Source organism: Eptesicus fuscus, chromosome 9, assembly GCF_027574615.1.
Source record: "Eptesicus fuscus isolate TK198812 chromosome 9, DD_ASM_mEF_20220401, whole genome shotgun sequence".
Classification (NCBI taxonomy): domain Eukaryota; kingdom Metazoa; phylum Chordata; class Mammalia; order Chiroptera; family Vespertilionidae; genus Eptesicus; species Eptesicus fuscus.
This window is the reverse complement of record NC_072481.1, coordinates 62,816,832-62,835,510: the sequence shown is the minus strand read 5'-3', so window position 1 is coordinate 62,835,510 and position 18,679 is coordinate 62,816,832. Positions and strand designations below refer to the sequence as shown.

Below are 18,679 nucleotides of genomic sequence, written 5' to 3'. Positions count from 1 at the left end.
GTTTTGGTTGTTAGAATTCTGGGAAATTGAAATTTTATTCTTTTAAATTTGTTATATTTAGAGCCATACAGTCTAGATGCTTCATTAAAAGTGAATAATAGTTATCAATTTCAATTGTTAATTTACTTTGTTTATTAAGGCTGAAATAAAGCAGACACTGGTCATATTTTAGTTTTGACTTACTGTTGTTTTCTTTTTAGAGTTGTTTTTTTTTGGGGGGGGATTCTTCTTTAAAATATGACCCTTCACAAGGGCTGAAAAATGTATCTTTAGTTGACAGGGAAGAATGTGAAGTCTTCTAATTTTACATCTTTTTGTCTTCTCTTTAAGAAAAAAAATATCACATGGGCAGGTGACCCAGAGCAAACTGATTTTCTGTGCTTTTAAGTTTGGAGCATTGGCGTTATTGCAGGAAAGCACGACTCTATTATTTACAATACTCACTGCATCTATTTTTAATGTCCTATTTGTGAGCAAGAAAGCGTGTGGAAGCATTCACACTTATTTTTTTTCTTAAACCATTGTTTCCCCCAATAAACTTTCGTGATTGGTTTTTTTGGTGTTTGGGATTCCATTGTGATTGTATATGCGGTTGTTTTACCTGAGCCTGTAACCTTCAAACAGCTCAGCAGCCACGGAAGGAATGAATTCATCACACAGGGTTTCATTTGCCCTTCGCTGAGATATTTAATTTCCGTCGTGGGTCCTTGCTCAGTTAAACGGCACGTGACCTGGCAATGGCAGCCTAGCAACCTGGTGGGACTCCACCTACCCCAGCAACGCTGCAGGGCTGAGGGCCCAGTGAGATGTTAATTATTTACAGTGGCCAATGGGTGAAACTGCGGAGGGGGACCCGGGCCACCATCTGGAGTCAATTGACTTTTCAACTGCAGCGCACACAGGTGATGTGCTTGTGAGGACCTGAAAATAGGCTGAATTCTGCAACATTTCTTGGTGGGCAAAAAGCAGTTTGTGAAGTTGAACGGTAATTAAACTTAATCTAAATAAATCAAGCATGATTAGAATGATTACTTTTCTGAGTAGCCATGAGCATTTTAAGTTAGGCAGAAAAGAAAGCTATTGTTCAGATTTTAAATACTAAGTCCAATATGTCTGGTCTCATATTAAAATGATCAAAGGCTAATATTAAACTAGGCATGCAGAGTTCCTGCTTAAGTCCTATTTGAGAGATACTGCCATTATTATTCAGAATAATAATGTTAAAATCCAAAGATTATTGCATAGGACAGACAGGAAACACTATAGTTTCCTCTCTCTCTCTCTGTCTCTCTCTGTGTGTGTGTGTGTGTGTGTGTGTATACCTGAAACCAAGCAAGAAAAGGAGGAATTACATTTATTAAGAACCAACTATATGCCAGGCAATACACACATTGTCCTTGTATGCAGCAGGTCTAATTACTATCCCCATTTTACAAAGATATAACTAAGACTCAGGGGACAGCTGAAACCGTTTTGGCTCAGTGGCTAGAGCATCGGCCTGCGGACTGAAGGGTCCCAGGTTCGATTCCGGTCAAGGGCATGTACCTTGGTGGTGGGCCCATCCCCAGTGGGGGGTGTGCAGGAGGCAGCTGATTGATGTTTCTAACTTTCTATCCCTCTCCCTTCCTCTCTGTAAAAAATCAATAAAAAATATTTTTATAAAAAAAGACTCAGGGGACAGTGCAGCTTGGCTGGGGCGATGAAGTTGGGATTTGGACTCAGGTCTTCTAGGATCCCAAGCTCTCTTTCTTTTCAATCCATTGCATGCCAGACCAAAAGATGTAAAGGCAGAAGAAGGAGACCGGATTGACCCCACAGACTGGTGCACGCGGAAAGGGGAAAAGGTTGGAGTTAAGGGGAATGGAAGGAGGCACACCGGTCAATACCATTTTTACTCATTCTCAATATTCCTGCATCTTCAGCTATAGGCAGTTAGCTTCCTAGCTTGAGACCTAACTGTGTTCTCCTCTGGAATTCAGCAGGTCTGGCCTGTCTGCCAAGTGGAGAGTCTGGGCAAGAGAAAAAGTCGTTAGCTTGAGGCATTGAAGCGCCTCCGGGAAACCCCATCCCGGGGGAGAGGGGGCCGCACAGTGTTTGCCCGAGTTCCAGTGCCTCAGCGTCCAAGGGAGGTGAACCTGCTGAGTGGGCCCAGGCACCCGCCCCGCCCTCTGTCCTCCCCTCACTCCTTCCACGAGACCTGCATACAGGGCTGAGGGTGCCCCGGGCTGCTCCTCTCTCCCACCTGGAAGCCTACCTTGGCGCCTGCTTCTTGCAGGACCTGGACTAGCCCAGGGGCTTTGCCCAGCACCTCCCCTCCTGTTACAGGCCACCAGGCACATTGAGAGCTGGGAGCCTTGAGTGCATGGGGGCTGCTGGCTTGTTTAAAACATATTGGGCTCCACCTTCAACCCAGGACACACCTGGAGGCCCTTTGCAGAAGGATGAGCTACCCAATCAGCAGGTGGGGCAGGATCTCCTCAAACTCGGGCTATGGCTGTGTTGTGTGACCCCACCGGTGGCCACAGGCTGGCGAGCTGGCGAGCCCTGGAAAAACTGAGGTTATAAACACACAAGGCAAATATCACAGTGAATCAATCGTAATTGCTATCATAAGTAAGACAAACCCCATGTTTTCGCTTCCATAGCCGGATTATAATCATGTTGTGTTCATAAATTAGGTAAAATGACAGTAAACACATTTACTGCTTGCCATATGCCAGACGCCATACTAAAACTCTTCATTTGATAACCCTAAGGCAGACCATTATTCACTCTCCATTTCCCTCTCCTTCTATGCTCATAAAACCTTGCTTTTGTTTGCGACAACAATGTGCCAGCCCCAGGTGATGGCTTATGTCACGCAATCATGACACTCCTGTTCTCTGTAGTCCTGGCTTCTTTAGACCGAGGGGTGTCCACACAGCCCAGTTCTGTCCAGCAGACCTAAGCAGGAGTCGGCCAGGGTGGGGGTGGGCGCTGGGTTATGGAACATGCTTCTCCTGGAAGACCACAGGGCAAAATCCCTCACCCTCTAGGTCTTCGCTTGAACGTCACCTTTCTGTAAGCCCTATCCTGAACACCCTGTTTGAAACTGTATACCCTGGCACATAGTAGGCCCTCAACATATCCTTTTTTCTCTTTGAGTGGGCACATAAAAACAAAGTAGGGAAAGTCACGGGGGGAAACGCAGAACAGCAAGCACAGATATCCTGGGACAAACACACGCCTGCCGTGTGGGTGAATAGGAGAAGGCCAGCGTGACGGGGGGTGTGACGGAGGGGCGGAGAGGAGAGGTGGAACCAGGGTGTCGGCGGAGAGCCTGACCACCCCAGGGCTTGCAGGTCATAGGAAAGCCTTTGGCTCCTGCTCTGAGTGCGCTGGGGTGCCGAGGGGGAGGAGGAGAGTCTCTGACTTGCATCTGGAGTCACCATCTGGCTGCTGCTGAGGGACGCTGGCGTGGGTAACATAGATGCAGGGAGAAGAGTTAGGGGGTGACTGCGACGATCCAAGCCAGGGGTGGTGGTGGCTGGGTCCACGCTGGTAGCAGTGAGAAGTGACTAGGTCCGGTATATATTTTAAAGGTAGAGTCAGTAAGATTCGCTCACAGATTGGGTGTCGATTGAGGGAGAGAGGGAGAAATGAGGCATGGCTTCAAGGTTTTTGCCCGAGAAACTAGAAGCAAGGTGATTGTGAGGACTTCAGGAAAACGGGAGTTTGGAGGTAAACGCAGGCACTCAGTTTTGAACAAGTTTGAATTTGAGATGCCTATTGTACATTCCAGTGGAGACATTAGGTAGATGGATATACAGCAATTGATTTTACGGTAGAGGTCCAGGCCAGGGATATAGGCTGTATTTATTTATTTATTTATTTTCTTTTTCTTTTTTAATTCTTTATTGATTAAGGTATCACATATTTGTCCTCGTCCCCCCATTTCCATCCCATCCCCCTCCCCACACATGCCCCCACCCCCCTGTTGTCCTTGACCGCTGGTTGGGCTCATATAGGCTGTATTTAAAGCTATGAGACTGGATGGTTTCACCCAAGACATGAGTGTGGGTTAAAAAGAAGAAGAAGAAAAGAGATGTTTAAGTGCAAGGATGAGTCCTGGGCATTTCCCATTGTGATGATGCCAACGCGTGCTGGGCATGGCCTTCTTTATGTGCAGGTGCTCAGTTACCCAAATACAAATGTTGCAAGGTCAACATTCTCAACCTGGCTTCATAGAAGTGGCATCTGTTGCACAGTGAAAATACCTCTGCCCAAAGCCACACAGAGGGTTCAGTGCTGCTATCTATCTGACTTCTCTAGTGAATAAAACTTTGAGTTCATTTCCTCTAGCACCTTAACTTACAATCTTGGCATCATCCTTCCGATCCAAATCAGCCTTTCATTTCTGTTTTCACCTTAAGGTTCAGTACAGACCATCGTAATCTTTTACCTTGAACTTTTCCTTCTGTATCCGAATAGGATTTCCTGCCACGAGGCTCTCCCTATTCTAATCCGTTCCTTATCTTCATGAATATAAAGCAGATTGTGCCACCTTCCCGCTTAGCCCTTCTATGAATCCCTCATTACCTGCAAGCTGCAACCCAGCTTCTTGAGCTTGGTTTATAGGAGCCTTCGCAATCTGGCGCCAACCGACTTTTCCCGTCTCATCTCCTGCTAGTCGTCCCCCAGTCCCACACCCCATATCAGTCACTTTTCTGAAATTGAATCTCTTATTGAGATCCACCAAACTCTTCCACAACTGAGTTTCACATGCCGTTCTCTTTTCATGCCCCCCCCCCCGGTACAACACTGACTAGAAGACATGATGGTGGGCACTGTGTCTTGTTCCACATATTGGAGTCAAGCTTTCAACTTTTCATCATGAGGTAGAAGTTTGTTGTAGGACTTTTTAAATTTTACTTATTTATTTTTAAAATATATTTTTATTGATTTCAGAGAGGAAGGGAGAGGGAGAGAGAGATAGAAACATCAATGATGAGAGAGACTCATTGAGTGGCTGCCTCCTGCACGCCCCCTACTGGGGATCGAGCCCGCACCCCAGGCATGTGCCCTGACCGGGAATGGAACAGTGACTTCCAGGTTCATAGGTCGATGTTCAACCACTGAGCCATGCCAGCCAGGCATGTTGTAGGACTTTTTTTTACATTCCCTGCATCAGGTTAAGGACATTCCCTTCTTTCTGTAGTTGCTAAGAATCTATTGTTGTTTTATCAGGAATGGATATCAAATTTTATCAAATGTGTTCCTGCATCTCTTTGGTATCATACTTTCTCTCCTTTAATTAATCATCAATTTATTTTCTACTGTTAAATTAACTTTATATTTCCTGGATAAAAGCCAGCACGATCTTCACATGTCATCCTTTCTTTATGCATATGTTTCTGGATTTGACTCGCTAATATTTTGTTCAGCACATGGCCCTACAATCTGTGCAGGGGCCCAAAGGAAGCTCTTTTTGGGGAGGTGACCAAAAGCAACCTGATAATTAGGAGCAAAGTTTAATTTCCACTTCTATCTGGGGTTGGGGCCCTGAATGGCTATTGAGGATTGGAGGTGAGGGGATCTCTGAAGCCGTGTATTTCTATAGGAAAATCAAAGTTCTCTTATCCATAACTTTCATATTTGTTACAAAGTTTCGGTACATATTCAAACTAAAAATGATCAAAGCAGATCTTACTAATTGTTATATTGGAAAAATTTTACTAGCAATTAAATAAAAGCCTGCTATTAATAAGTGATCCTACTGAATGTTTAGTTTGAAAGTCCACCTTACGTAAAAGTCACAAGTACGAAGGAAAGGCAGTCTCTCCCCCGAAGACCCCAGACACTTCCCCCTCTCCCCCCCAGAAAGGCTCCTATAGGAGGTCCACGAAGGACAGATTGTCTGAGACCTTAGTGAGGCCCAGGCTGAGGAGGACGGTCTTCTCCAGTTCCAAATAGCTCTCGTAGTCCATCTTCAACTCAGCCTCCAACTGCTCTTTTCCCTTCTGATACGGTTTCTAGGGAGGAGAAAAGCAAGTCATCCCTGTAAGACTCTGACAGCTAGAAATACCACAGAGGAGAAGGGGCTGCTTTTGAATAGCCAGCCTGGCTGCTCTGGAGGGGTTTGTGGGAGCAAAGGGACTGGGGCGAGGGGAGGGCATCTCTTGCCCCTTTCAGCCTCTTTCTGCAGATGTTGCCTCATTCAGGTTAGAAGGTCCTTAGGCACTTCTGAGACCAGCTTCTTTCCAAGGGTCTACTCAGCACCCTCACTCTGCCTCCAGTAGAAGTTCATTGCCCTTGGCCCTCTCTCCACCCTCCTCAGAGCTGTTTAAATCAATCTCTTGCCCATAGACCGTTCGGCCTCAGGAGTCTAGGCCCTAGTCTCTGGGTTCCCCAAACTCTCCCTGCATATGCTGCTCTGGTCGCCTGGTAATTCCTGGCCTTTGGGTTTCTCTGGCTCAGCAAGCCTCCTGCCAGGTGTCAGAGGCATCGGCTCTCCTGGCCAGCAGCCCATCTCTCACCGAATCCAGTGTTGCAGAGGTGGGAAGGGGGGGATGTGTAGCTCTCTGACACCTCTCTCCAAAGAACATGCCCTCTTTCAGGCTTCTTCCCTTACGTAGTCTGGAGTGTGGGTGACTGACACGAGGAGGCAGGATTCCCTTCTAAGCCCCATGCAGATGGCATAGCTTCTGGATCACATGGAAACTGCTCCTTGCCCCAGCTTTGGGTTTCCAGCTGAAATTCCAGTTAGGATATTTCCCATTTCTTGTGCTGCTTGAGCTACAACTACTATTTTTTTTCCCCCCAAGAAATGAACTGTATCCAGACTCGATGTTTACAAGCAGGTGGGTGTATGATTTCCTCTGGACCCATGGGTTGCAGTGCACAGCCTGATCCCTGGCACCCGGGGGCACTCATAAAGACCAGCCTCTCGGGACGGAAGTGTGATGTTCTTCTGCTCTCTGAAATAATACTAGCACTTTCTATGTGCCAGTTACTGGCTAAGTGCTGTAAACATTTTAACTCATTTAATCCTCACTGCAATCCTCTGAGGTTGTTACAGTTTGTTTCCATTTTCCCTTTTATCAGCTGTTGCTTATGAAAAGACTAGAGGCCCAGTGCACGAAATTCGTGCACGGAGCGGGGGTGTTTCTCAGCCTGGCCTGCACCCTCTCCAATCTGGGACCCCTCGAAGGATGTCCTACTGCCGGTTTACAGGGATCAGGCCTAAACCGGCAGTCGGACATCCCTCTCACAGTCCAGGACTGCTGGCTCCAGCCACTCACCTGCCTGCCTGCCTGCCTGATTGCCCCTAACCACTCTGCCTGCCGGCCTGCTCGCCCCCAACTGCCCCCTGCCACTGGCCTGCTCACCCCCAAATACGCCCCCACTAGCCTGATCACCCCCAACTGCCCCCCCTGCTGGCCTGCTTACCCCCACTTTCCCTCCCCACTGGCCTGCTCGCCCCCAACTATGCCCTTGCTGGCCTGCTCACTCCAAACTGCACCCCCCGCTGTCCTGATCACCTCCAATTGACCCCCACTGACGGCCTGCTCACCCCCAACTGGCCCCCCTGCTGGTCTGCTTACCCCCAATGGCCCTGCCCCCCACCAGCCTGATCACCCACAACTGCCGTCCCATCCTGGCCTGATCACCCCTGGCGATCCAAGCTCCCCTTTTTTCAGTGCCTCCTTGAGCGGTGGCCAGGGCCGGCTGGGAGCAAGTATCCGGGATTTATTTATCTTCTATAATTGAAACTTTGTAGCCTTGAGTGGAGGTCAGGGCTGGCCAGGGCAGGTGGGAAGCTTGGCTTCCTCCATTGCCAGGGGCAACCCAAGCCTCCTGCTCGCTCCAGCTCCGTGGCTGCTGCCACCTTGGTTGGGTTAATTTGCATACTCGCTCCTGATTGGCTGGTGGGAGTGGCTTGTGGGTATAGCGGAGTGATGGTCAATTTGCATGTTTCTCTTTTATTAGTGTAGATATTTCTGATGAACATTAGTTGTTTATCTTTGGCAACCTTTGCGCCTTCTAAATGTAACAGAGGAGCCCTTTAAAATTCATTCACTTAGCCACAGTCCAGTCCAGAGAGCAACTGAGAAGTGGTAGCTCTACTTAAAAAAGGGCATGATGTCAAATGGAAATAAAGTCACAACAAGGAGTTGGAAAAGTGTTGGAAACTCAAATGCCTGATACTAAGATTATTATAACATTCAGGTGCTTTAAAAGTATTTTACAGGCAAATTATTTTTGTATCATCCACAATTCTACTAATGTGGGTAATTAGGGGCTGTTGCTATGGTATTTAAACACTCATAATAATTGGAGATAATTTCTGGCATAGGGAAAGTGTGGCAGCTTACCTCCCACAACAAAATTTCAACCAATTTTTGTGAATGCACACACACACACACACACACACACACACACACACACAACAAACAACAACAACAACAACAACAAAACAACCAAGAGCATTTTTGTTTTGGCTGGGGAAAACACTGAGAAGTTAGTTAATCGGTATTCTTTTATACCTTGTCACCAGTAACCAATTTTTGAAATGAGGCCCTCTGCTTTTATTATACTAACTAATATCTATCAATAAGTGATCATGTTAATCCAGTGATTTTCAACTGGTGTGCTACAGTAATTTTTAAAACATGCAATAGTTGACTATTTAGTCAGGGGCACTGACCTCTTTTCCCTTAGATCAGTGGTTCTCAACCTTTTTAATGCTGCGACCTTTTAATACAGTTCCTCATGTTGTGGTGACCCCCAGCCATAAAATTATTTTCATTGCTACTTCATAACTGTAATTTTGCTACTGTTATGAATTGTTATGTAAGTATCTGTGTTTTCCGATGGTCTTAGGTGACCCTGCTAGCGGTTCTCAACCTGTGGTCGTGACCCACAGGTTGAGAACCACTGCTGTAGAGCCTAAGACCATCAGAAAACACAGATATTTACAATACGATTCATTAACAGTAGCAAAATTACAGTTATGAAGTAGCAACGAAAATAATTTTATGGTTAGGGGTCACCACAACATGAGGAACTGTATTAAAGGGTCGCGGCAATAAAAAGGTTGAGAACCACTGCCTTAGATTATCAAATTAAAAAAATGACAACAGCCTGGCTGGTGTGAATCATTGTATGTGTAGATGGTATTTAGATACCATTGTATCTAAAAGACTTGGATGTTACAGAGCATTTCAGAAACTTCCATTAGGTAGAATCTTACGAGGTGTCCAACAATAGTTGCTTACTCATGGTAAGCTAGGAAACTGGAGAAATGCCCTCTTGACTCTCATGAGAATGAGAGAAGAATGTGAAAGGCATACTTTTCCTTCTCAAATTGTGGAATAAGCCAAACACACATATTTCCACTGGGGTTAGAGAGAATCAACTTTTGTTTCTGAAATTTAACTTACAACTTTTTTCTTCTCCCTCTCCAGCTCCATTTCCTTCCTTTCTTGTTCACGAATTTTCTTGCGTTGTGCCACATATTCCAGGTGCTTGACTTCTCTTTCAAAGTAATAGTTTATACTTGATACCTGTTAGAAACACAGTCCTTCAAGAGAGGAGCCCCCATGGACACCCCTCTCCCTATGTTTTTTACAAGAGGCCCGGTGCATGAATTCGTGCATGGGTGGGGTCCGGCCAGCCTGTCCAGGGAGAGGGGACATGAGTGGTTGGCCGGCCTGCCTGCTGGTCAAACTCCTGGTCGAGGGGACAATTTGCATAGTAGCCTTTTATTATATAGTATATACACTGAGTGGCCAGATTATTATGATCTCTGAACGCATAATAATCTGGCCACTCAGTGTATATTCCCTACTTTGGGACACTGCCCACAGGCCCAATACCAGAGAAGTTAGCTCAATTTGGGGGCCACTGTGCTAAGTTTTAGGACCCTGCGGATTACAGTATTCCAGGAAGGGAGTGAGGTTGGAAGGAGAGAGCTGCACAAATTGTTTATAATTTTGTAGAAGGAAAATTCGAGGATTGCTTTTTTTCCTTCTTCCTTCCTTCTCACTTCTAACACCGAGGAAATTTTCATATAATCAACAGAACTTGGAAAACCCAGATGAGGGTACCAATGCAGATCCTAAAGGGCCTGGGAGCAGAGTTCCTGGCCCCCTGGAGGGTTTGGCATGTAGGCATAAGAATAGAAACAGGAAAATAGGCCAGGTGACCAGGGGAGGAAAAGCTTTTTGCCTGACATTAACGAGGCCGATGTTGCTGGGACTTTGCAACAGATTGCAGTCTATATATCTAACGTTCGGTGTATGTACACTCATATATTTCTACTTATTGATCTTTTCATAACCTCTTTATTAACATTGCCTGCAGCCCTTGGGTGATGGGGCCGGGGGCCGGGGGTGGGCAGAATATTGCAGCTTCAGACACGCTACTTGTAGGACACCAGCTTGGGGGAGGGGACGGGATGGTGGGCAATGGGAAGATGCATGCAAACGTCACATGCACCCTCCGGGGACGGGCGTCACTGAAATAAGGGTCCCGTGCTTCGGTTAAAACCCGAAAATAAACAGCTTCTGATTATGAATCCTCCAAGTGATTCTTCTCTGAGTCTGGGTTTCATTGACGTGGCCTCCCTCTCCTTCCATTTTTGTTTATTTTTCTAGCTTCAAACTATTTAACTCAGGAAGCAGAAATGCATGCCCTTGTTTTTGACTGCCCTCTTAGAGTGAAAATGCTGTCATTTCTGAACACACTTTTAAGACATGCCGCAGTGATATTCAGTCACCTAAATCCTCAGAGCCCAACGTTACTGACCTCATTGGTGGAAGGGTGACTTAATGTCCAAGGAATCTCTAATATATGCAGTGTCCCATAGTAATCAGCGACGGCGATGAACTGCTGCTTAGCTGCAAGATTGAAAATAAGCAGGGGGTCGGGGGGAGGAACAGGTCGCCAACAGAAGGCTGTCTCAGCGTTTAAACAGGAGCCGCGGCTTGCTCTGTGGTGTCCCAAAGGACCTGCAGGAGTTGCAGTGACCTTGGCGTCCGCATCAGACATCCGTGACTGGGGGCCTGTTAACGTGTACGTCGTGTTTCCCAGTTGATGGGATGAACGCTGAGACCCTGAGCCCTGGTCAGCCACCCTGCCCACCGCGGACCTCCTTTTCTCGGCCTCTGTGTAAAGAGTGTGGCTCCTCGCTGAGGCGGACTCCCTCTGTGGTGGGACCCCTGGGCAGATGTGGGAAGAAAGCAGGGAAAACACAGGGAAAGATTTTCCCGGGGAAAAATCAGGAAGGCAGTATCCGCAAAGACACAGTAAGGACTGAGGGAAACCAGCATGCAGATGAATTGAAAAGGCACCGTCAGAACCAGGAGCCAGAATACACACCAGATGGTTTCCTTGGAGCATTTAAAATGGATCTGAAACACAAATGTGTTTGAGCATTTTAACTTTTCTATCTCATCATGTGTTGTTGTTTTTTCTTCTCATTTTTCAGAAAACGGTTCACATTGCCAAACCCTATACTCATAATCCCTGTAGGTACGTTACGTTTTGGAGCAAAGATAGGAAAACACACTTTGGTGACACATTCCTAAGCAGCAGCCGGACTGTGACACTCGAGAGATTCTGAAGGATGAATTTCTCAAGGTAATGTTTCTGAGAGAGAAAGGGAAAGAAAGACCATTCTATGCCTTCAACAACTTTGGAAACAAAGGAAAACTCCTTTTAAAAGAGGCAAATATATTGGATTTATATAGAAAGCAGCACGTGGTTGCAACAGAGAAACCAGGACAAAGGACATAAATCATCAGAAGGTGAGAAGGATGCTTTGTGTTGTGTGGTTCAAAATTGCCCTCTGCGTGGCATACTGAATGTTTCTCAAAAATAACTGTTGATGGAGAAATTAGTGAGAGAAGCTCAGGTTGTATCCAAGATAGTGCAAGAGAGAAGGGGCATGATGGAAAGGAAAGGGAGAAGGAGGGGGAAGGAAGGGAAGGGAGGGAAGAAAACAAAAACCTGAGAAAGGACACGGGAGGCCTCCCAGATGATGCCAACCTTTTCCTGAGTTACACAGAAAGGCAAGATGACTTAGCGTGCTTGCAGGGAAAGAACATACCAGAAAAGGCCCAGGGTTTGATGCAGGTGATCATCGTTATACAGATGTTTTGTGACTGGGCTGGTTCATGGGTTTTCTCCAGAAGGTCCCAGATATCGATGTATCCATCTTCTCGGCCAATATAGAAGACGCCGGGCCTCGTCAGGGACCAGTGCCCTGAGGTGTACCTTTTTGGAGCACAGCTTGACTGAAGGAGGGGTCCGATCTTGAAGCCAATTTTTAAAGAGACATATTAAAAGCTTGTGTTACCATCAAAGGGATGTTCACAATGATTTTAAACGCAAGTCAGATAGCTATGATCACGTAACAGCCAAATTATGCCTATTAGGAAGTTTTATTTCTTTTACTTATAGGATTTTTATAAAATATCAGTTCTTTTCTTCCCTGCATGTTTTTATAACACCCCTTTTTTTCTTATTTTATTTGCTTTTTAGAAAAGAGCAAACTTTCCTATCAAGCCGTTGTTGGTTTTAATAATTCAATAGGTGTGGAAGTCCATTGCTATTTCTCCGGAGATTGCTGTACATCAGATAAGTAAAGACTATGAAATTGGCTTATACCTCCTTCCCATGGGAACAACTCTGGTAGCCAAAAAATAAGTAAATAAATAAATAAAAAGTCAATTCTAGCTGTGAGCTGCATGCAATGACTTATAAGTACTGGTGGGAAGAGATTTTAGATCAGCAAAGCATCTTAAGATCGTCTTGTCTTTTCTCCACCATGGGGCAATTTGCCTTCTTTGGGAGGTTTTCATAGAGATAGAAGATCAGAATGTGCTTTCTTCCACTGGCATGCTCCATCTGGCAACCAGGTAGAGCATTTATCTATTTACACCTGCAGAGGAACTGCCTCATGCCTCCAACACGAGCATAGGAGCCTTTCCTGTGGGGACGGAAGAATGTTTCAGATGCTTGGACTCCTTAGAGGTGCCACTCCAGACCTGTCCTTGGCCCAGGTCCTTCCATTTCTGTGGATAACCAGGTTCCTGCCCCTGCATAATCTGTGGATAATCTTGCCTGAATTTATTTTTCTTTTTCTTCAATTATAAAACTAACACTGTTCATTGTAAAAAAAAAAAAAAAAAAAAGAAAAGAAAAAGGACATATAGAGTACATTGGTATAAAGTAGAGTTGTTCTGTGGATGGGCACTTAAGTAGTTTCCAATGAAAAACTTGTACATATATTCATGCAATTTTTTTTTTGAGATTTGAGTTACAGTTCTAGAAGTGAAAGTGTTGGGTTAAGGAAAAAATATTTGTAAAATTTTATATGTATATGTAAATATATTACACATATTATTTATTCAAAGAATATATACAGTACAGCTGTGAAATATATATATTGCAGATTTTAATAATCTTAAATTGCTCACCAAATGGACATATTGATTTCTCCACACTCTTATTTCACTGGTCTTTCTCAATCTTTCTAGTTTTTTGGCAGTTTATCTTCTATCAGTCTGGATTCAGGCCCTCTCCTAATCCTGACCACTAGATTTTCTTATCACTGTGTTACTTTGACCCCACACACCTTTGGTCTTCCTGGTGACAGACTCTTTAGCTTTTTTACTTCCACTTTCCGAAACTTCTGACATATTTCTGGTGCAGAAGAAAAGATTACAGACTTGGAGACAAAAAAAAAAAAAATTAAAACAACAACAACAAAAGAACAATAAAGCCAAGAGCTGGTTCTTTGAAAAGATAAACAAGATTGATGAACCTCTAGCCAGGCTCACTAAGAAGCAAAGAGAGAGGACCCGAATAAACAAAATCAGAAATGAAAGAGACAACATAATAACAGACCCCACAGAAATACAAAGGATTATAAAAAAATACTATAAACATCTCTATTCCAACAAACTGGTCAACTTAGAAGAAATGGACATATTCCCCTAAATAAATATGACCTTCCAAAACTCAATCAGGAAGAAAAAAAAAATCCAAATAGGCCAATAACTCTGGAGGAAATTGAAGCAGTCATCAAAAAACTTCCAGCAAACAAAAGTCCTGGGACAGAAGGCTTCACAGGAGAGTTTTACTGAACATTCAAAGAAGAACTAAAATCTATCCTCCTCAGACTATTCCAAACAATTCAAGAGGAAAAAACACTTCCAAGCTCTTTCTATGAAGCCACCATTATCCTAATCCCAAAACCAGATAAAGACAACACAAAGGAAGAGAATTACAGGCCAATATTCCTGATGAACATAGATGCTTAAATCTTCAACAAAATCCTAGCAAATCAGATCCAGCATTACATTAGAAAGATTATATACCATGACCAAGTGAGATTTATTCTGGGGATGCAAGGATGGTACAATATCCACAAATCAATAAACGTGATACACCATATAAACAAATTGAGAGATAAAAATCACATAATCATATCAATTGATGCAGAAAAAGGATTTGACAAAATCCAACACTTTTTCTTGATAAAAACTCTCAGAAAAGTGGGAATAGAGGGATCATACCTCAACATAATAAAAGCCATATATGACAAACCTACAGCCAACATTATACTCAATGGGCAAAAACTAAAACCATTTCCCCTAAGAACAGGAACAAGACAAGGATGCCCACTCTCACCATTCCTATTCAATATGGTACTGGAAGTGCTAGCCATAGTTATCAAACAAGAAGAAATAAAAGGCAGTCAAATTGTAAAAGAAGAAGTAAAACTGTCATTATTCACAGATGACATGATATTGTACATAGAAAATCATAAAGACTCCATCAAAAAACTACTAGATTTAATAAATGAATTTGGCAATGTAGCAGGATACAAAATTTACACCCAGAAATCTATGGCCTTTTTATACATCAATAATGAACTCACAAAAATAAAAAAACACACAAAACAATCCCATTTACCATTGCACCAAAAAAAAAAAAAAAATTAAGATACATAGGAATAGTCTTAAATAAGGCAGACAACCAAGATGGCAGGAAAGGAAACACTTGTACTTACTGCCTCTCACAACCACATCAAAACTCCAACTAAAAGACAAAACAAATATCATCCAGAACCACTGGAAAGCTGGTTCAGTGGAAGTTCTACAACTAGAAGGAAAGAAAAAAGCACATTGAGTCTGGTAGGAGGTGCGGAGGTGCAGAAGTGTGAAGGTATGGAGGTGCATGTGAAATGGGCTGGCAACTGGGTGTGCTATTGTTTTTTTCAATCAGGAGGGAGATACAAGATCCCAATTGCTCTGAACTCCAGTTCCAGGTGAGACTCTGGGGACCCAGACTCATATGGGGAGAAATTGGACTGTCTGGCATCAGGCCGGAACACGAGGGCAGCTTTTTCTCAGAGGTGCTCACAGCGATCATTGTTCCTGCACGGTGCCGCAGGACACAGAGACCCAGGGACCTCTCCAGAGCAGGGATGACTGGCAGCCATTGCTGTTTGCTCTGCCCTGGTGATTCCCTGAGACCCTGGCCCACCCAATTTACAACCCCACCCAAGCTGTGTGCAGTGGCTTTTGCATATGAATGGCCTGTCATTTTACAACCTAAAACCTAACAAACTGCAGCTGGGTCAGAGAGCCCCAGAGCTTCCAAAAGAAGGCCTAATGCCCTGCAGCAGCAGCCTGCATTGCTTCACAGCTGGGCCTCATCTGGACACTTCCAAACCCCAAACAAAGAGAAGGAATCTGCAGATGTCTCTGTAGCTCCTGCTGGGTGGCCTCAGGCAGTGGCTGACTTTGCACCTCCTTGGAGATCCAAGAGCTAGTGTACCCAGTGGTCAGTGTGAGACCATACCAGGTTACAACTCTTCACATCCCCAAGCGACACATTCAAGGGGCAGACTCAGTGAGCATCAAAGCCCCACTGAAGCAAGTCCTGCCCCATAAGGGTGTCTCCAGCACAGAAGTTCTCCCATTGTAGACACAGCTGGTCCTCACAGCCAATTGGCCTGGAGGTCAATTCCTCCCAGTGATACCAACAACAATCAAGGCTTAACTACAACAAGACTGTGCACATAGCCCACAAAGGAGTGCACCAAGAGTGTCTACCTCAGGTAACTGGGGAGGCTGAGCCACTGGGCCCTATAGGACACCTACCACACAAAGACACCTATCACTCTATCAACACAGGGAAGCAGCCAAAATGAGGAGACAAAGAAACATGTCACAAATGAAAGAAATGGAGGAAAGCAAACTATTGGATATAGAGTTCAAAACCATGGTTATATGGTTACTCAAGAATCTTCTAGAAACCTCTGAGAAATTTAGTGAGACCCTCAAGGATATGAAAAAGTACCAATCAGAAATTAAGCATACACTGACTTAAATAAAAAATATTATACAGAGATCCAACAGCAGACTAGAGGATCGCAAGAATCAAGTCAAAGATTTGAAATACGAAGAAGCAAAAACCACCCAACCGGAAAAGCAAAAAGAAAAAAGAATCCAAAAATATGAAGATAGTGCAAGGAGCCTCTGGGACAACTTCAAGCGTACCGACATCAGAATTATGGGGGTGCCAGAAGAAGAGAGAGAGAAACACACTGAAAACCTATTTGAAGAAATAATGACCGAAAACTTCCCCTACCTGTTGAAAGAAATAGACTTACAAGTCCAGGAAGTGCAGAGAACCCCAAACAAGAGGAATCCAAAGAGGACTACACCAAGACACATCATAATTAAAATGTCAAGGGCAAAAGACAAAGAGAGAATATTAAAAGCAGCAAGAGAAAAACAGTTAATTACCTACAAGGGAGCACCCATACTACTGTCAGCTGATTTCTCAACAGAAACTATGCAGGCCAGAAGGGAGTGGCAAGAAATATTCAAAGTGATGAATAGCAAGAACCTACAACCAAGAATACTCTACCCAGCAAAGCTATCATTCAGAATTGAAGGGCAAATAAAGAGCTTCACAGATAAGAAAAAAGCTAAAGGAGTTCATCACCACCAAACCAGTATTATATGAAATGCTGAAGGGTATTCTTTAAGAAGAGGAAGAAGAAGAAAAAGGTAAAGATAAAAATTATGAACAACAAAGTGACAACAAATACATATCTATTAACAGTGAATCTAAAAATCAAGTGAATAAAAAATCTGATGAACAGAATAAACTGGTGAATATAATAGAATTAGGGGCATAGAAAGGGAGTGGACTGACAATTCTCGGGGGGATGGGAGTGTGGGGGTGTGCAGGAAGAGATTGGACAAAAATTTTATACCTATGGATGAGGACGGGGTAAGGGAATGGGGTGGAGTGAGAACCAGGTAGAGGGGAACTATGGGGGGCAAAAGAGGAACAACTGTAATAATCTGAACAATAAAGATTTATTAAATAAATAAAAAAACTTAAATAAGGTGGTAAAAGACCTGTACTCGGAAAACTATAGGACATTGAAAAAAGAGATAGTTACAGGGGGAAGGTTAGGGAGAGGTGGGGGAGATAAGAGATCAACTGAAGGACTTGTATGCATGCATATATGCATAACCAATGGACACAAAACTCTGGGGGGGTGAGGGCATGTATGGGTGTGGGGTGGGGGGGACAATGGTAAGATATGTACACATATAATACCTTAATAAAAAAAAAAGAAAAAAAAGAAAGAAAAAAGAGATAGAGGAAGACATAAACAAATGGAAGAATATAGCGTGTTCATGGATTGGTAGAATCAACATCATAAAATGTCCATACTCACCCAAAGGAATCTAGAGATTTAATGCAATCCCCATTAAAATGGCATATTTCACAGACCTAGAACAAACTCTCCAAAAATTCATACGGAATAAAAAACAAAAACAAACAAAAAACCGAATAGCCGCAGCAAGCCTGAGAAAGAAGAACAAAGTTAGAGGGATCACAATACCAGGTATCAAGCTGTATAACAAAGCCACTGTTCTCAAAACTGCCTGGTACTGGCACAAGAACAGACATATAGACCAATGGAACAGAACAGAGAACCCAGAAATCGACCCATGCCATTATGCTCAATTAATATTTGACAAAGGAGGCAAAGGCATACAGTCTCTTCAATAAATGGCATTGAGAAAATTGGACAGATACATGCAAAAAAAAAAAAAAAAGAAACTAGACCACCAACTTACACCATACACAAAAATAATCTCAAAATGGATTAAATGACTGAAACATAAGGTGGAAAACCATAAAAATCTTAGACCAGTGGTCGGCAAACTGCAGCTCGTGAGCCACGGTTTGCCGCTCTGTTGACTAATGAGTTTGCTGACCACGGTCTTAGATGAATCCATAGGCAGCAAAATATCAGACATATGTCATAGCAATATCTTTACTGATACAGCTCCTAGGGCAATGGAAACTGAGGAGAAAATAAACAAATGGGACTACATCAAAATAAAAAGCTTCTGCACAGCAAAAGAAACCATCAACAAAACAACAAGAAAGCCCACTGCATGGGAGAACATATTTTCCAATATTATCTCTGATAAGGGCCTAATATCCAAAACTTATAGGGAACTCATACATCTTAACAAAAGGAAGATAAACAATCCAATCAAAATTGGGCAAAGGACTTAATAGACACTTTTTGAAAGTGGACCTACAGAAGGCCAAGAGACATATGAAAACATGCTCAAAGTCAATAATC

At 43.8% G+C, this 18,679-nt stretch overlaps 1 protein-coding gene across 1 annotated transcript in view; it reads right to left on the bottom strand.

Annotated features, from left to right (window-relative positions):
* Positions 1-5,860: 5,860 nt before the first annotated feature.
* DNAI3 (dynein axonemal intermediate chain 3) overlaps positions 5,861-18,679 on the bottom strand; it is an 81,307-nt gene continuing 68,488 nt past the window's right edge. The window contains exons 20-23 of the mRNA XM_054720910.1: positions 12,092-12,296; positions 10,789-10,880; positions 9,423-9,545; positions 5,861-6,011 (exon numbers count right to left, since the gene is read on the bottom strand). Of these exons, the coding sequence (XP_054576885.1) occupies positions 5,868-6,011; positions 9,423-9,545; positions 10,789-10,880; positions 12,092-12,296 (564 nt within the window). The 3' untranslated portion in view covers positions 5,861-5,867. The remainder of the gene's footprint in view (positions 6,012-9,422; positions 9,546-10,788; positions 10,881-12,091; positions 12,297-18,679) is intronic.